The sequence below is a fragment of the Phocoena sinus genome, chromosome 15 (genome assembly GCF_008692025.1).
Source record: "Phocoena sinus isolate mPhoSin1 chromosome 15, mPhoSin1.pri, whole genome shotgun sequence".
Taxonomy (NCBI): domain Eukaryota; kingdom Metazoa; phylum Chordata; class Mammalia; order Artiodactyla; family Phocoenidae; genus Phocoena; species Phocoena sinus.
Genome location: NC_045777.1, coordinates 27,047,012 through 27,064,613, shown reverse-complemented (window position 1 = coordinate 27,064,613; position 17,602 = coordinate 27,047,012). Strand labels below are relative to the sequence as shown.

The 17,602-nt window shown below is 51.7% G+C and overlaps 1 protein-coding gene across 7 annotated transcripts in view; it reads left to right on the top strand.

Annotated features, from left to right (window-relative positions):
• Nucleotides 1-17,602, top strand: part of HM13 (histocompatibility minor 13) — a 41,072-nt gene that overhangs the window by 6,751 nt on the left and 16,719 nt on the right. For 5 of the 7 annotated variants that reach the window (XR_004345979.1, XR_004345978.1, XM_032606919.1 and 2 more), the window contains exons 2-7: nucleotides 667-765; nucleotides 6,101-6,183; nucleotides 12,765-12,853; nucleotides 14,510-14,595; nucleotides 14,688-14,813; nucleotides 15,638-15,695. Coding sequence is in view for 5 of the 7 variants with exons in the window: in XM_032606919.1 (XP_032462810.1) it covers nucleotides 667-765; nucleotides 6,101-6,183; nucleotides 12,765-12,853; nucleotides 14,510-14,595; nucleotides 14,688-14,813; nucleotides 15,638-15,695 (541 nt within the window). In the remaining 2 variants the exon portion in view is untranslated. Of the gene's footprint in view, nucleotides 1-666; nucleotides 766-1,104; nucleotides 1,234-6,100; nucleotides 6,184-12,764; nucleotides 12,854-14,416; nucleotides 14,596-14,687; nucleotides 14,814-15,637; nucleotides 15,696-17,602 lie in introns of all 7 variants that reach the window. The other 2 variants (XM_032606916.1, XM_032606917.1) reach the window with 2 other exon arrangements.

The window sequence follows — 17,602 nt, the reverse complement described above, 5'->3', positions numbered from 1 at the left end:
CAGCTCATTACCTAGATCACATTCTTGCCAACTATTGCATCTGCCATTGTGAATTTAAAGGTGGCTTTTACTCTGACCAGATTCAGTTTTCGCAGTCACACTTCTTGAGTTTGAGTTTTGTCCAGATTTGCTTCTCCTTGCAGTTGGTGTCTTCCCATACTCGGTTTTAGCCATTGTTAAGTTTTGTGTGTTGTTGGTTTATTTCCACTGATAATATTCACTGCCTACTGGATAAAAGACTGATCATATTTACATCTCAGCTAATCCATAAGAAAACTGGAGGTAGTCCTCGCGAGGCCCAGAAATGCTGTCTTGTCACCAGTGTCCAGGGTTTTCTCTTTCAGTTATTATGTACCCATTGCCTCTGCCGCATGTGCCCTGGGTCCTCCCAGGAACTGTCCCTGTTGGAGTGCAGGTCTCCTCAATAGCAAGACGATGGGATCAGAGCGTCCTGCCCCAGGTTGGGGGGTCCGCAGCCCTGGCAGAGGGAACAGCACTTGCAAAGCCCTGAGTCAGGAGAACGTGGGGACCCCTGAGGCAACTCAGTGATGGCAGAAGGGGAAGGAGATGAACGAGCTGTTGGGGCACCAAATTCCTGCCAGCATCCAACCCTCAGAGGCCAGAAGCACTCCCAGCACTCAGCAGGGCCTTTCTTCTCTCGTCTAGAATGCCTCGGACATGCCCGAGACCATCACCAGCCGGGATGCTGCCCGGTTCCCCATCATCGCCAGCTGCACGCTCTTGGGGCTCTACCTCTTTTTCAAAGTAAGTCCTTTGTCACCTGTTGTAGCATTCGGTTTGAATAACTTTATTTGATTTTGTTTTATTTTTCCCATCACAGGAGACATGCATGTTCATTTATAGAAAATAAAGAGCAGGAAAAATAACAATTTACCCTTAGGCCCACTACCCAGAGACCCCACTGTGATATCGGGGGCCCCTTCCCACCAGTCTTTATTTCCCTTCTTAGAGGAGCTTTCTGTTTTGTTTTCCTGATACCGGTTTGGTTTCATTGTACTCTTCATATTGGGGTGGGGTATAGCTATGTCTCGGACATACCTCTACCATACTAATTGCTTTTTTTTTTTTTTTTAATTTATTGAGGTTTATTTTCCCAATAAAAGTTACACAGGCTCAGTGTTGAAAACCTGGAAAACACAGAAAAGTAAAAAGGGGAAAACAGCAGCCATCCAAAACCCCCCTGCCAGAGACAGTCACAAAGTCCCTTTGGAGGTGTGTCCTTCCTCTGCTTTTCCCTGTGCATGGTTCCTCCATAGCTGTGAACATGTGGTGTATTCAGTCCTGTAGCTGCTTTTCTCACTTCACATTAATTACATCGTGAGCATTTTCTCATGTTACTGCAAACTCTCAAACTTTTTTTTTTTAATATAACATGTACTGTTTTCTGATTATAAAAGTAATATATGCAGAAAACTTAAAGAGAGGGAAAAATACACAGAGGTAATCACTATTAACGTTTTGGTATATCTCCTTTCAGGCTTTTCATATTCGTATTTTTAACCTAATGATAATCATTTTATAACTATTTTTTTTAAATAATACATTACAAGCACTTTTTTCCTGGTCATTGAAAACTCCTCAAGGATAACTTTTCCCCCACCCCGCCCCCGGCCACGCTGCTCGGCACATGGGATCTGAGTTCCCCGACCAGGGATCGAACCCATGCCCCTTGCAGTGGAAGCTCAGAGTCCTAACCACTGGACCACCAGGGAAATCCCTCCTCAAGGATAACTTTTAATTCACATTTTAAAAATACATAAACATAGTTTAAGAAAATTTTTTTCAATCTAAGGGAAGGTGCAAATGAGCCATAATCCTCTCCCCAACGTAGTTTCTTGTGACTCATTCTGTTATGCATAGATCTACATTTATGTAACAATTTTAAGACAAATATATGTATCGAACACATGGTTCTTATATCAGCACAGTCAGAGCTACCTCAGTTCTTGTAACAGCTGCTTGTGGTTGTGTTTCGTGGGTGTGCCCTGAGGGGCATTCAGTCCCAGCACTGCCGCCATGAGCCTCCTCATGTAAGTATCTGGCAAGTATATCTGCAGTAGCATTACCAGATCAAACAGCATCCGGAATAGTTGGTGCCAAATCCCTCCGATTGTACCAATTTACATTTCCACCAACAGTTACAAGTGTGCTGGCTTCACTGTACCCCCACCTATACTGACTCGCCTCAAAATTCTTTATTTTTACCAGTCTGTGAGTGAGTCAGAAACATAATTTTTAACGCCTGCTTCCTGTTCCATCACTCCCTCATTATTGGATCAGAACTGCTCTTCTCAATGATTTCAGGATACCCCCACAAGCAGATACACCACGACTGACTTATAGCATCCCCCTCACTTTAAACAGAAAATATCGTTCTGATTTTTACTCTCATAAGTAAGAGTGCATCAAATAACGTTAGGTATTCACTGAGTTTTTTTTTTTCCTGGACCTCGGGAGAAGAGGTGAATTTATCATATGCTTTGGTTCTCAGCACACTGGTATCGGCCCACGCCAGGGCCCCCTCCTTGTTTCCTTCACCACCTTCACCCTGATGCCCATCTCCATTTGCCACCTTCATTTCCCTTCACCAGAGGCACCTGCCCTAATGCATTTGAGTTGTGTCCTTGGATGTGTGTCTTTTTATAAAATATATGGTGTTAATGTATCTGTGTGTATTTAGTGAGAGTCTGGTTTCCGTAAGTAGAACTGTGTTCCTTCTCTCCCCTGTGCTCCTGAGATCTCTCTGTGGCTCTGTACACATCCAGCTCATTGCCTGTAACTTGGCTTTTGGCAGATATTTCTCAAGTCTCTGCTGTGCTAAGCGCTAGGAATATACACCCAGGCCTTTGCCTCAGGACCATCTAACATTTTTAGTATTTAGGATTCTCCCCTTAGGCCAGAGTCCCCAGAAAGGACTTTCTGGCAGCAGAGGGCGTGAACATTTTTATTTAAGGCTCCGGACACCTGTTGCTCAGCCTGTCCTCCTCTCCAGGCAGGTAAGCCCCAGCCTGCCTTGTGCCAGAGGACACAGCATACCTCCTCCCAAGTCACCAGAGTGTCCTTGTTGAGATGTCTGAAAGGCAGCTGCCTGGATAGCACGGCCACCAGATCCCTTCCAAACTCCAGACTGACCGCTGGTTGTGGTTTGCTTAACAGTGGCTCTCACTCTGCCCCTTTCCTCCTCCTTTCCTGGTTGGGGCACTGGAGTTGGTTGCATTTCTCAAAATCATAAAATTTACCTTATCCCACCTCATTTAAACCTGATTGCTTTGAGGCAACTTATAAAAATTAAATCCAACAGCATAAGAAAAATAATAAAGGAAGAAACTGGGGTAAAGGAGAAAAAATAAAATAGGAAAAGACGGTGAAGCTCTGGGTGAGGACCATACCCAGACCCCATGCTCTAAAGTCTAAAGACTTGTACTCTTGCCAGAAGTGCCTCTGACACAGGCGTGACTCTGATTTTCTAGCAGCCAAAGCACAAAGAAAGTGAGACTTGGTGCACAATTCATAGTCCACACAGTCAAGCCGACCAGAAGCTCAAAGGTGTGGCCAGAGAAATTTCTCCCCAGGACCCACATTGAAAGAACACTGTGTGAGAGGACACCGTGTCTTCATGGGTAAACACGGTCCACACGCCTGTGTGGATAGGAGCATTCACACTGTAGCCACTGATGTGCTCGTCCATTCGGTCATTCTACAAACACACACCAGATCCTGTGCTGGGTGCTGGGGACGCTGCAGTGAGGAAAACAGCTGGCCCACCCCTGCCCTCGAGGAGCTTCTTGTTAAGTGGTGGAGACAGACACCGGTCAAGCAGTCACACAGATAAATGCGAAGTGACGGTCCTAGAAAGTGGTGTGAAGGCGGGGTCTGTAGCACCAGAAGAGCACGGAAGAATCTGCTCCTGCCCACGCCCCCGTCTCAGACAGCAGCACCTCACTCACCTCACTCCTCGGCCGAACTAGGAGGGTTCCTCCCTCCTCTCAGCACGCAGCCCTGGGCACAACCCACTTCGCTAGTCCAGAGCTGATCGGGGATCCGACCCCGGCTCATCACATCCCTCCTGCCCCCCAGCCCAGGGCACCATCCTCCTGGATGCAGCTCGCTCGCTGGGCTGTCGGCCTTGACTTTTGCCCTGTGGAATCTGCCTTCCACACAGCAGCAGAGGGATCCTCTCAGGCTGTCAGATCAGATCACAGCCTTGCCCTCAGCCCTGCAGTACCGGCCTGTCTTACCCAGACGAAGCTAAAGCCTTTTTCACGGTCCATCTCCCTCCTACCTTCCCAGCCTCGTCTCCTGACACTCTCCTTCCTACCTTGGCTCCTGGCCACAAGCCCTCACCGTCCCCTGCACACGTGAACGCATGCCCACCTCAGGACCTTTGCACTCACCCTTCCCTCCACCTCAAAGGCTCTTCCCCCAGGTATCCTCACAGCCGCTCCCTTACTTGGTTAAGGGCTCTACTCCTAAATGAAGTCAGTGGAGCCTTTCCCAGGCCACCTGTGTGATGCCCCACCCCCACCCCCGGCCTCCTTGCCCTGCTTTGCTTTTCTTCTCAGCGCCCGTCTCCACCGGACAGTGTATTACATTTTCATCTTGTGAGATTCTCCCTCACTGGCACATGAACTCCATGAGAGCAGGGACTTCTCTGCCTATTCCAGTGCTGAGCACGACGCACTGCACGTAGCAGACAGTTGGTAAACATGAGCTGAATTAGCGGAGGTCACGTCAAGGAAAACTGCTTGGAAACCTGGGTGAGGAGAGGAGAGCGTCCTGGGCAGCAGAGAGGCATGTGCATGGGCTACCCGCGGGTGGGAATGTGCACAACAAGGCCAGTGTGGCCGCAGCACGGAGAACGAGAAGGAGCGGCTGAGGAGGCCTGTGGTGGTCACCACGAGAGCATGAGAGGGCAGGGGGAGGATGTGGGCCTTGAGCTCGGAGCAGAGGGAAGCTGCTGAGAGGCATTAAGCAGCGGATCGGGGGGCTCAGACAGAGGTTTAAACAGGTCCCTACTTGAGAGTGGCCAGTGGCCCCAGACCCCACACCACAGCACATTATTCCCTCCCAGTTAGAAAGCCTCACGGTAACAAATTAGAAGACGATGCAGGGCTTCCCTGGTGGCGCAGCGGTTAAGAATCTGCCTGCCAATGTAGGGGACACAGGTTTGAGCCCTGGTCCAGGAAGATCCCACATGCTGTGGAGCAACTAAGCCCATGCGCCACAACTACTGAGCCTGCGCTCTAGAGCCCGTGTGCCACAACTGCTGAACCCGTGTGCCACAACTACTGAAGCCCACGTGCCTAGAGCCCGTCTCCGCAACAAGAGAAGCCACCGCGGTGAGAAGCCCGCGCGCCACAATGCAATGAAGAGTAGCCACCACTCGCCGCAACTAGAGAAAGCCCACATGCAGCAACAAAGACCCAACGCGGCCAAAAATAAAAATAAATTTATGAAGAAAAAGACAGTGCAGCAACCATGGAGCCATATGGCACAGCCTGCCTGAAGTCCAGAATTAACAACGTGTGGCCACTGGCTTTAGCCCTGCGAGAGACAACATTCCTTGGGTTCACCTAACAATAACAGGACCAAGAAGCAGCTGTGAGGGCCTGCCATCAGAGCTTCAGAATCACTGGGGGAGGGGTCGTCCAGAAGAGCATGGAGAATGGAACCGGGTGCAGATGACTCAACTGTGTGGCCGCTGTAGGGGGCTCCCTAGATTTTTGAGCAGAGAGAAGGAAGCTTGGAAGAGTGCATTCTGAGGTTCAGACGGCGCTCTTGGGACTCTGAACTTCAGACTCCCCTCCCCCATGCAGGACCCTCGACACGCACACAATATTGCCTGTCTGCAAATAATGGAGCCACCAAGCGCAAACCAACAGACTCCTTTGGGAGGTGCATCTGAGGGCTTGAAGTTCCTTCCCTTTTTCCTGTTGCCATAGAAACTAGAAGGCCCCCGGTACCATTTGAGAGTCTTTCTGACACCGTTCCCCAACTCCAGAAGAGAAGCGTGGACTCTGGTTTCCTCATAGCCACCGGCAACCCTGACTTCCTGTTTCTCTTTGTATTTCTGCCTCAGATATTCTCCCAGGAGTACATCAACCTCTTGCTGTCCATGTATTTCTTCGTGCTGGGAATCCTGGCCCTGTCCCACACCATCAGGTCAGAAGGCATCTCTGCGACATTTGAAGCAGCTTTCTCAAGAGCAAGTACAGGGTCTCGGATGAGAACATGACCTTTGGCGTCATTCAGAGCCAGGTTTGAATCCTGGCTGTAAAATCCAAGGGAATCTTTCCCCTGTGTTATACCGTGGGTGACGTAGAACAAGAACCATAACCTCTCTGGGCCACAGTTTCTTTACAAGGAATGGTAAGAATATCCAGTGGGTATTTCCCACCACGGTTGTTGGGAAAGTTATTTGTGAACAGTAATGTCATGGTAGTTGTCACAGTACTGAGAAGAGTGATGCCATCGCCACCAGCGAGGTGTCATTAGTTGCTGTACACGCACTAAGCTGGCCTCTCACACGTGGTCTCAGCTTATAAGAGAGCGAGGCAGTATCGAGAGAAGTTAGGAGCACAGGCTCTGGAATTTCACTATCTGACTTTGAATCCAGACTCTGCCACTTAATAGCCCTGTGACTTTGGGCAGTTTACTTAATCTCTCTGGGCTCAATTTCCTCACCTGAACGTGAAGAAACCTGATAGTACCTTCCTTATGGGTCATGTGGAAAGCTTTTAGCACAGTATCTGGCACTCAGTGTGTTCAATAAATGTTAGCCGTTATTATTATTATTATCTGTTACATTCAGAAACTGAAGCTCAGAGAGGTTAAGAAATTTGCTAGGGCAACACAGCTGATAAGCAGCAGAGCCAAGATTCAAACCTAAGTTTCTGTGGCCCCAGAGCCCATCCTCTTTTCACTGCCACCCTGCTCAGACTGCCACATGTTGTGTCAGTTCAGTGGGGATGAAGGGTCTAAGCCACTGGTCCTCGGGTGGGGCTGCTTACCAAATGGGAGTTGTGCCCCCAGCACACCCCCTCACTGTGACTACAAAAGCATCCCAGTCTATTTCCCTCTGGTCTCTTGAGGAGGTACAGCCTCGGGCTGAGAACCACAGAGGTGGTCAGCAGACCAGGAAGAGTTTCCAGAAGGCAGGAACACAACCTGGACTCAACTCCGAAGGGTAGGAAACCCGGAAGAGGGTGTAGGAGGGAGATTCCAGGCCAGGAGCTGGAAGGCCTGTGCACGTTGACAGTGCAGGCGGGATCTCCCAGAACAGGGAGAAAGAGCAGGATCCTCGCGGAAGCGTGCAGAGCCGGGGGGGTTTAGCCTCGTTCCTCTAAGCAGGACCCTGGAAGTCAGGAGCATAGGCTCAAAAGGCACATGGCCCTGGAACCAAGGCTCTGTTATTTGTGCAAGTTACTCAAGCTTTCCCAGCATCAGTTTCTTCACCTATAAAATGGAGATGCTGCGAGTACCTCCTCGTAGGGGCGTGGGAAGGATCAAGTGAGCACGTCTGTGACCTGCCCAGAGCAGGTACCAAGCGCACTGAGAATGAGTGGCTGGCCCGAATTCACACGGCTGGGACTGAGGTCAGCGTTGTTTCCAGCTACACCTACCTTCACCCACAAGGCCTTGTTCTAGCGCCCCGCCTCCCGCCAGCCCCGCCATCCTTTTAGGGTGGAAACCCAGAGAGCCTGACTGACCAGGACCCAGCAAGATAGTGGCAGACCCAGTCACCCTTCCTCAAAGGACAGACCTGTCCTTTCCTGGTGGACCGGTGTGGGAGCAGTCACTTCCCATGCTGGTTTGGATCCCCCCCCCTCAATTCTAGCCCATCTCCCCCCACCCCCGAGCCTCTGCAAGAGCCTTAAGAGCCCAGTCCTCCCCACAGCCCAGCCGCCACCTCAGCATGCAAGAACCCAGTATATTTTGTTCGGCCGTGTGCTGAGGAATTGATTCTTTCACTTTATCTCAACAATCCCACAATCAGTACGAGCAGGGTATTTTGAGCCTGTGTCATTTTGACACCAGAGACCTGTTTTTCCCTTTTAGAATAGTAACTGAGGAACAATGTCCCAGATTTCCCGTGGATTAGCCAAGAAACAGTTGTCTGTCTTTTAACCAATTCATAATTTTTACTGTTAGAAATTATCAAAGAAAATAGAACCAAAGCAACTAAAACTGCACATGGTAAAATTTGCTAGTGACTAAAAATTAACAGAAGAATCATTTTCTTGATAAGATTTAGAGCACACGGTTTGACCTGGGAAGATTAGACCTTATGAAAATAATGGGTGGCCATGGACATAAAGGGTACTCACCATTCAGGGTCCGAGCTATCCTCTGAAAAAAATTGATACGGGCTAAAAGCTGGGATGAAAGAACTCATTACTGTAAAATGTACATGGAAAAGAACTGAATCAGATGAAAATAATTTTAGTAGAAAAGGGGAAGGGCATAGTTTAATCATGCTATTTAGGTAGTTGATCTAAGAATTAAATTGACTTTTCTTCAATCAAATTGAATTTTCTTAAATATTTTCTCAAAGAAGTCTACAGTGTTGTTAGAATTTTGATGAATTGTTTATATGTATCCACAAACTCAGTCAGACCTGCCTCAGGATCCAAACAAGGTCTAAAGATTCAAGACAGGAAAACTGAGGCTCAGAGAGCTTCGTAGCTGCTAGGAGCAGAGTGAAGTTTTGAGCCCAGGTCTGTCTAACTCCACGGCCAGGTATTCTTTCCGGTCTGGCGAAAGTGAAGGGGAGAGGGAACTTAAAGACAGGGGCCTGGGCACCCTCTCTGGTGGGCCTGTGGTCTCCCGAGGACTGGCAGAGGAGAGGCCTGCTGAGAGGCTGTAGAAGCTGAGCCCGGAGCTGCGTAGCCCAGGCAGAGACGCTCATGGGATTCCTTCCACTTCCCCCGGCCGCCTCAAGCCTCCCTGCAAAGATAGCACAGCTTGAGGTTTTGGAGGAAGGCAAGGGCTCACAGCCTGCCTTCACCTTGTACGGTCACCAAGACTCCAGCCCATGCCAATATCCTTCCTGCCAAGGGAACCACAGCTTATTTTTATCACCTCTTGAGTTCATATCCCACCCAGATGACCTTTAGACGAAAAGGTTCATAAGACCATAATCTGCCACCCCACGGGGGCGAGGCCACATCACCTGTTTCACTGACCCTTGTCTTCACCCCCAGGGGAGAAGGGCACCAGGATGTGATTTCCCAGCAGGAAGCAGTGGCCTTTAGGCTTGGCATGAGCCATCGAGGGCCAGAAGGAGTCTCTGCCTGCTACAAAAGCCCGCATTCAGAGGTGTTCCGCATTTACTAGCTGCCTCCCAGGCCCCAAGCCTGGCATGAGTGTAGTGAAGGCGATAAGTCGGGACTCCTGCCCTCAAGGCAGGTTCACACCGGCCAGGTTGCTTGACTCTTACCATGTGTTACCCAGCAGCCCCTCTTTTCTCGAGATAACAAAGACATCAGTCTAGAGACTTCCTACTTGGAGTTGAAGCTGCAGTTAAGCTTACAGGGTGCCAAGCATTCGTATAATCCTCTTAATATCCCTATGAGAAAGATATTGTTATAGTGTTCCAAATGAGGAAACAGTTGCACAGAACAGTTAAGTAACTTTGCCAAGGTCACACAGCTCAGTGGCAGGGCCAGGCGTTGAACCCAGGAAGCCTGGCTCCAGAGTCCATACTCTTTAACGACTGCATTCTGCTGGTTGAGCTCCTAAGGCAGATGCCAGGCTGGAGTGAAGGGCTTAGCGCCTCAGGCCTTCTCTCTGCCTCTGCACACACCCTCTGGCTTCAAACTCCCTAAAAGTGATTCAGCAAACTGAGCTGAAAGTAGCTTCCAGCCTCATCCATCCCAGCTGCTGCCTCCCACCTGCTCAGAGCCCATTTGTAGAAACCCACTCCCAGTTGCATCCTTGTGTTGACCATGTCTCCACATAATCACGAAGCCCTCTCATCATTCACGCCACAGCCCTGCAGACTGGGAGGGATTGGCTGTTGGACAAGTGGGGAAACTGAGGCCCAGAGATGGTTCTTAATCCATATTTTCTTCCTCCAAGCCCCAGGGTCTTGGACAGCTCCCTTTTCCCTGCCTTTACCACTGTGCCCTCGGTACCACTCGGCCTGGGTCCATTTTCCTACAGCTGGGAGCACCATTCTGGATTTGCCTACCCCATCAGTCGTTGTCGGTCTGATCTGGTGTTGCCAACTGCTTTCGAGCTCAGGCTCTGGACAAGTGCCAGCGATGATGGACACTCACAGTTCTTATGACCCCTGCTGAGGATCCAGTGCTGGGCTAAACTTCTCCCCACCTTCTCTCCTACCTTCACAGCAACCCTTTGAGTCAGGTGGTATTATCCCCACATATAACCAAGGAGACTGAGCCACTAAAGTGGCTCGCCCAGGGCCTCACATGGCAGAGCACATTTCGGGGCTGGGCCCCCCAAGCTTGTGTCCACTCCACGATGCTGCCGCACCAGGCTGAGCAGAAGCCCCTGGTTTTCTGTTCCTTCTCTGAAGGTGATCCAGGAAAGAAAGTCTCTGCTCCCTGCCTGGCCAGGAAGTGGACCGTGCTGAGTAATCAGAGAATGCTTCCAGAGACAAGGCCAAGCCCATCGTGAGCAACAGAGGCCTCACGGAAGGAGTGAATGTGAGGTTGCTCCCACCCAAGGGGCTGTGATTCATCGAGCTGATCAAGTCCGGCTGAGTTCGTAAAAATCCCAGGCCTGACAGGTCATGGAGTGGGGTGTCCATCAGGTCATCTGACTTAATAGGTCTGGAAGGGAGTCCAGGAATACGCATTCTTTTTTTTCCCATATTTAATTCCTTTTATTTGGATTACAAAGCTGACACCATGCTTATTATTGAAGTAAGAGGTGCAGGTAACAATAATTCACATTATACTGTTTATGCTTTATCTGTGTTGGCATAGTTTATATAATATTTAAGGGATCACCTAGGAGGAATTGCCTCGTGTCAACATAGCTAAGTGTTCTGGGAAACTGAAAATTAAAGGAAATAGTTAAAACAAATCACCAGAATAGTGTACTTTATAGTCAACTCCGGCTGGCTCTGGGTCTGCTAACTGCTAGAGAGAGAGAGGAGTGTGCTAGACTTTTATGGGGTTTCAAAAACTTTAAAATAGTTTAACAGGCTACCTTTGAAAGAGTGATTGGATGGACTTTTTTTTTTTTTTTTTTTGCAGTACGCGGGCCTCTCACTGTTGTGGCCTCTCTTTCCCGTTGTGGAGCACAGGCTCTGGACGGGCAGTCTCAGCGGCCGTGGCTCACGGGCCCAGCCGCTCCGTGGCATGTGGGATCTTCCCAGACCGGGGCACGAACCCGTGTCCCCTGCATCGGCAGGCGGACTCTCAACCACTGCGCCACCAGGGAAGCTCTGGATGGACATTTTTTTTTTGGATGGACATTTTAATGGAAAGTCTCTAATAGCCTCAAAATGCAAAGGAATGCTGCAGCTTTGATTTGCCACATTGAACACATCTGAATGGCTTTGGGAATAAACGAGAGACTTCTGAGGAATTGGGACAAGGGGTTTATCTTTCCGTTCCTAGAGTCAAAAGCAGAATTCATGGGACTTCCCTGGTGGCGCAGTGGTTAAGAGTCCACCTGCCAATGCAGGGGACATGGGTTTGAGCCCTGGTCCTGAAAGATCCCACATGCCGCAGAGCAACTAAGCCTGTGCGCCACAACTACTGAGCCTGCGCTCCAGAGCCCGCGAGCCACAACTGCTGAGCCTGTGTGCCACAACTACTGAAGCCTGCACGCCTAGAGCCTGTGCTCTGCAACAAGAGAAGCCACAGCAATGAGAAGCCCACGCACCGCAATGAAGAGTAGCCCCCACTTGTCGCAACTAAAGAAAAAGCCCACGCGCAGCAACGAAGACCCAACGCAGCCAAAAATAAATAAATGAATTTATTTTTAAAAAAAAGTCATGCCTCCTCACCCATCTACCTCTCTACCTCCAGCCCAGGAGAGAGGGCTGCAGATCTTCTTTCCCTCTTGGGCCTGGCCATGGTTGGCGCATCCTCTGCTTTACTCTGGACCAGGCCAGGTCAGCTGCCTCTGGCTGCGGGGGGAGCCGGCAAGGAGAAAGAAAGTGGTTTATCTAGGACCATCTGAGGTTAATGAGCCCCTCTCGGCTGCTAGCCTTCCAGCATCCTAAGCAGTATGGGGCCCAGGCATGCTCACCCTCTAAGGAGTCAGACCTCACCCCAGGCTACTGGTTGGCACCTCATTTCGGCTCTGCCATCTGCCTAGACTCAGTGGGTCTCCTTCAAGAATGAGGACTTGCCCTACTCAGGCTTGAGCCAGAATATGCATTCTTGACAAGGGACTCTGATACAGATGGTACATAAACTAGACTTTGGAATCCATTGCTCTCCTAAAAACTGCTTTATGTGAAAGTCTGCCTCTGCTTTGTGCTTCTTGGGTGAGAACTAGGAGGCAGTATGGAAGCACTAGGAGTCCAGAGACCTATGTTCAGGTCTCAGCTCAGATATTGACTTCCTGTGTGACCTGGGCAGTCACCTGCCCTCTGAGGGCCTGTTTCCACATCTGTACAATGAGCACAATAACACCTACCTCTCAGGGCAGCTGTGAGGCTGTTGGGAGATAACAGCTTGTAAACAGATGCCTGGGGAGGGCATCAGTGACTGTTGCCCATGGGGGCTCTGTTTGCCAACCTGCTTTGTCTTTCCTTCCAGCCCCTTCATGAATAAGTTTTTTCCAGCCAACTTCCCAAATCGACAGTACCAGCTGCTCTTCACCCAGGGCTCTGGGGAGAACAAGGAAGGTGAGTGCTGCCCACTTTCCCCTGCTTTGGGTGTCTTCCCCCACCCCTGCCTTTGTCTCTCCAATACTGGGACTCCCCGGTACAGCAAGTGATGGAAAAGGTGGGCTCTGGGATCACATCCCAGCTCTGCCGCTGGGTGCACACCGTTACCTCTCTGAGCCTTGAGTGGTTTGGTTGGGGTTTTTTTGTTTTTGTTTTCTTTCACCTGTAAGGTGAACATCATAATCTAGTACCTCCCTTTTAGGCATGTTGTTGGGACTGTGAGTAAGTGATGAGTAGAAGGCATTCAGCACACTGCCCGGCTCACCGTGAACGGGAAACAGCCGGCTCTCGTGGCTGTTCTTATCATGTCAGTTTTTAGTGTGATTATTCCCCACCTACGATTTGAAAGGGGAGTTCCGTGGCTTTCGAAAAACTGAAAACTGCAGGGAATTGGGGAAAGCCTGGGTCACGTGGGTTAGTTAGGTTGTGGGTTCTACTGCTGTGACGGGATTATCCACGGCTTGGCCAGATGGAAGGTATTTCTCTCGTGTCAAAGCCTGAGCTTGCGAATGTCGCACTTGTGAATGTCCCTAGCATGTTCTGCCTTGTCCCTGGAGAGCAGCGATTTTATACGCAGATCCTGGAGAGCAGGATTCCTTTGTGCATTTCTAGGCATCTGTGCCCAGTCAGTGACTGTTGAATTTTTTCACCTGTCTTGTGCTCTGCCGCACTCGGGGGCCCGCGGATCCAGAAGAGCGCACCGTTGCTCCACGGGCCCTCCCGGAGGAAGGAGAGACAACTGTATCACGGGCCCATTTAGCTAAAGGGAAGCTAGAAAATGTGGCCGAGAGCTAGTTGGCCTTGTGTCCAGGGGGAAATCATCAGGGTATTGTTAGCACAAAGGAGCAAACAACAACTGGGGCCAACCAGCAGTCTGCTACATTCTGGAATCTGAAAGGAAATGCTGTGCTCTGTGACCCTGGGCAAGCTCCACCGCCTCTCTGGGCTTCCTCAGTAGGACACTTGGAGGTGGTGGAGAAGGGGTCTAACATCAGGATGTCTGCCACAGGCTCCCCACCAGAGCACCCTGGGGTCCTCCTGCCTACTGCTTCTCCAGGCCTCCCTCTCTTACCTTCCTCCTCCTGTGCTGTTGACACAGCACTGCCGGCAAGCTTCTTGATTCCTTTGGTGGCACAGTAGAAAGATTCCTGAATGAACTGAGACCTTGCAAAAGCCTTGGGCTCGGTGCAGTCAGCCTTGATTGAGCACCCGCTGTGTGCAGGCTCCATGCTGAGCGCTGTGTAAGGGCCGTCTCACGTGCTCCCCACAGCAGTCCTATCAGGGAGGTGCTGTGATTCCCTTTTTACAGATGAGGAAACTGAAGCTCAGAGAGGGAACTGCCTCCCCCGAGGCCGCCCAGCTACAAGCGCAGAGCCCGTGCTTCCAACACCACGAGCCATCTCCCACTGACCCTGTGTCAGGCCTGTGTGCTCTCTGGGCCTCCGTTCCCTCCTCTAGGAAATTGGAGGGGCTGGGTGGGGGGGCTCCAGTGAGCACCCCCAACCTGTGGATCTCTGACAGAGCCCACAGCCATGCCCTCCTCCGTCCAGGGGCTGACAGGTGGGAGGGGCAGCCCCGCCCCGGGGAGTGGACTTACCCGGCCTCTCTGCCCAGAGATCATCAACTATGAGTTTGACACCAAGGACCTGGTGTGCCTGGGCCTGAGCAGCATCGTTGGTGTCTGGTACCTGCTGAGGAAGGTGCGTAGCCAGGGCCCAGGGCAGTGCTGGGGGAAGCGCCTGAGGGGCAGGTTGGGGGCAGGAGAGCTGGTCTCACTTGCATCTTTCCCCAGCACTGGATTGCCAACAACCTCTTCGGCCTGGCCTTCTCCCTTAATGGGGTGGAGCTCCTGCACCTGAACAACGTCAGCACCGGCTGCATCCTCCTGGGCGGGCTCTTCATCTACGATGTCTTCTGGGTGAGTTGGGCAGGGACGCAAAGGATGTCTGGCTACCGGCCCCCTCGCCGCCTCCTCCCCTGTCTCTGGCCCAAGCAGCGGTCGTCTGATAGAGGGAAGCTGCCCTGACCTGGAAGTAAGACCCCCGAGCACGTCCTTTCTGGGCCCAGTGCCCTCAGCTGTGGAATGGATGAGAGAGCAGAGTCCTCACTTGCTGAGAGCCCCCCCTATGCCCAGGGCCTTCCAGCCGCCCTCTCTTCCTCATGGTGGCCCCAGCAGGGGTATTGCTTATCCTGTGTCTCTCCGGCAAGTGAGCTGAGGCTCAGACGTTGAGGCAAGTGTGGTTAAAGCAGATGAGTGGGCGCTGGTGAGCAAGATAGCAACTGTGAGGACGTAGGCTGCGTGCCAGCCCTGGGCTAAGAGGCCTGCCACACTCATCTGAGGGGCCTCGCTGAGGGCTCGAGGGAAGCCTGACTCAGGCACCCTTTCCGTGGCCTCAGGCAGCCTCTTCTCCCCTTAAGTACGTGGTGCTGGAGGACTTTCTCTCTTGGGAGGGGCAGACCCCTGAACTAACATAGAATGCCTGGCCGGGGGCATCAGAGGCCCTTTACCAACTCCTTGGAATTGCCCCTCGTTGCTACCCAGAACAAGGAGCCCCGTGAAGTGTCCTCATGGCCAGTGTCGGCGGCCACCTCATCTCAACTTCACATCTGCTCTGGAGCCCTTCCTGGCTCCCTGCCCCTTTCCCGCCCGTCCCAAGCAGCAGCACATTGAGAAGCCCAAGCACAGCCATTCCTTCCCACCCAGCCCTCACCTCCCTCCAGACTCCTCTCTCCTCCTCCTAGGTATTTGGCACCAATGTGATGGTGACAGTGGCCAAGTCCTTTGAGGCACCAATAAAATGTAAGTGACCACCCCACCATGGGGAGCCCGTCCGCCCCCACCCTGGTGGCCCATCCCCTCGTGGTCCCTGTTTTGGTCCATACCCTCCCTTAGCTCCTCCTTCTCCAAGCTCCCCTGTGTCTCCAGCCTGGTTTCCTTCTCCCCTTTGATTCATCCACTGTGTTCCTGCACAGCCATCCTCCTCCCAGGCCCTGGCCTCCGGCCATCTGGTCACAGTGCATGGCTCTGTGGGACGAGCTGGAATGGGGGTGGGCACAGAGAGGGGTGTCTGACGCAGCCTGTGCAGGGCAGGCAGGGGCCTCCAGAGGAGGACATCCCCCACGCCGAGACCTGGAGCCCTCTCCCTGGATCCCTTTGGCACATAAATCTCAGGTGCTGTCTGCCCCACACCTCTCACACTGCCCTGATTCTGTTCTTCAGTGTATCCATTGTTATAAATATTAGAAAGCCCACCTACAAGCATCTGTAAAGGACGTGGAGACTTCCTTGGCGGTCCAATGGTTAGGACTCCACCCTCCCACTGCAGGGGGAGCGGGTTCAGTCCCTGGTCAGGGAACTAAGATCCTGCAGGCCGTGCTGCGTGGCAAAAAAAAAAAAAAAAAAAAAAGTGGAAATGTTGTTACTTCACACTGCAGCAAGCCCAGTGGCAGAGCATCTAGAGTTGGGTTTCTGACCCTCAGTGGCGTTGCCAAGAGCCAAGGTCACCTCAGCCCTCCACCCCACCATTCTCAACATGTTCAGGGGCAGAAAGGGGCAACTTTATGTCTCTCTTTCATCAGAGAGGGATGTTTTTCCCCCAAGCCCCCCTGTAGCCTCTCTCATATTTCACTGGCCAGAATTGGGTCACGGGCCCAATTCTGTCATTCATCATCAAGGGGGATGGGAAAAGCATGACGAGCTTGGAGTTTAAGCCTTAGACTGATCAAGAATCACCTGCTGGCATCACAAGACCCAGAGGAGGAACGGAATCAGTCAGACATGATGGAAGGAAGCAGTGGGATCCTGTCAGGAAGACATCACAGCTCCACAAGGAGTGCTGCTTGGGCAGCGGGCCGATGGGGTGGAGTCAGCCCCAAGAGTGAAGAAATGACTGTCCTCCTCACGGTCTGACTCTCCCCTGATGCACACAGGTCCTCTCTGTGAGCCGGAGAGAGGTTGGTGGCCACTCGTTGTTCCTAGCTGCTACAGTCGCAGCTCAGCGACCCTAGAGGAGAACAGGTTTCTCCCAGCTTAGGCTTGGATGGACCCATGGAGGCCGGCCTGGCCCGTGAGCTAGGCATTGCAGCTGGGAGTGGTGGAAAGGCCAGGGTCGCTGCCCTCTCCAGTGCCCGAGGGCAGAGTATTTGAATCAGCAGCCTCCCAGAACCAAGGGTGTAAGGTGAGGGCAGTTCTTCAGAGCAGGAGAACAGATGCTGGGCAAGCCAGAAAGAAGAGCGAGCAGCTGTGCCCTACGTGCTGTGATGGATGAACCCAGCCGAGGTGTCAGGAAAGCTCTCCTGGGTCACGAAGGATGAATATGTGTTTACCAAGCATGCGGGGGCAGTAGGGGCATTTGAAAGAGAGAGTACAGCTTCAGCCAAGGGCTACAATTAGGAAAATGCCTGGAGGGAGCAGAGAATCGGGGAGGGAATGTGGCTGAGTTTAGGGGAGCAGCAGAAAAGAGGCCGGATATGGGGAAGCCAAGGATGGCACGTCAAGGAGCCTGGACACTGCCCAGCAGGCAGTGGATGAGCCATTGGAAGACTCTGAGCAGGGAAATGACAGTCACCTCTGGTTTCTGCTGCTTGAAATTTGGTTTTCTGGCTTGGGGAGAAAGTCCGTTGCCCTCCACCGCTAGGAGTAGAGCTCAGAGGCAGTCTAACAGAGTGGTTAAGTGGACAGATGCTGAAGTCAGGAGGCCTGGACTT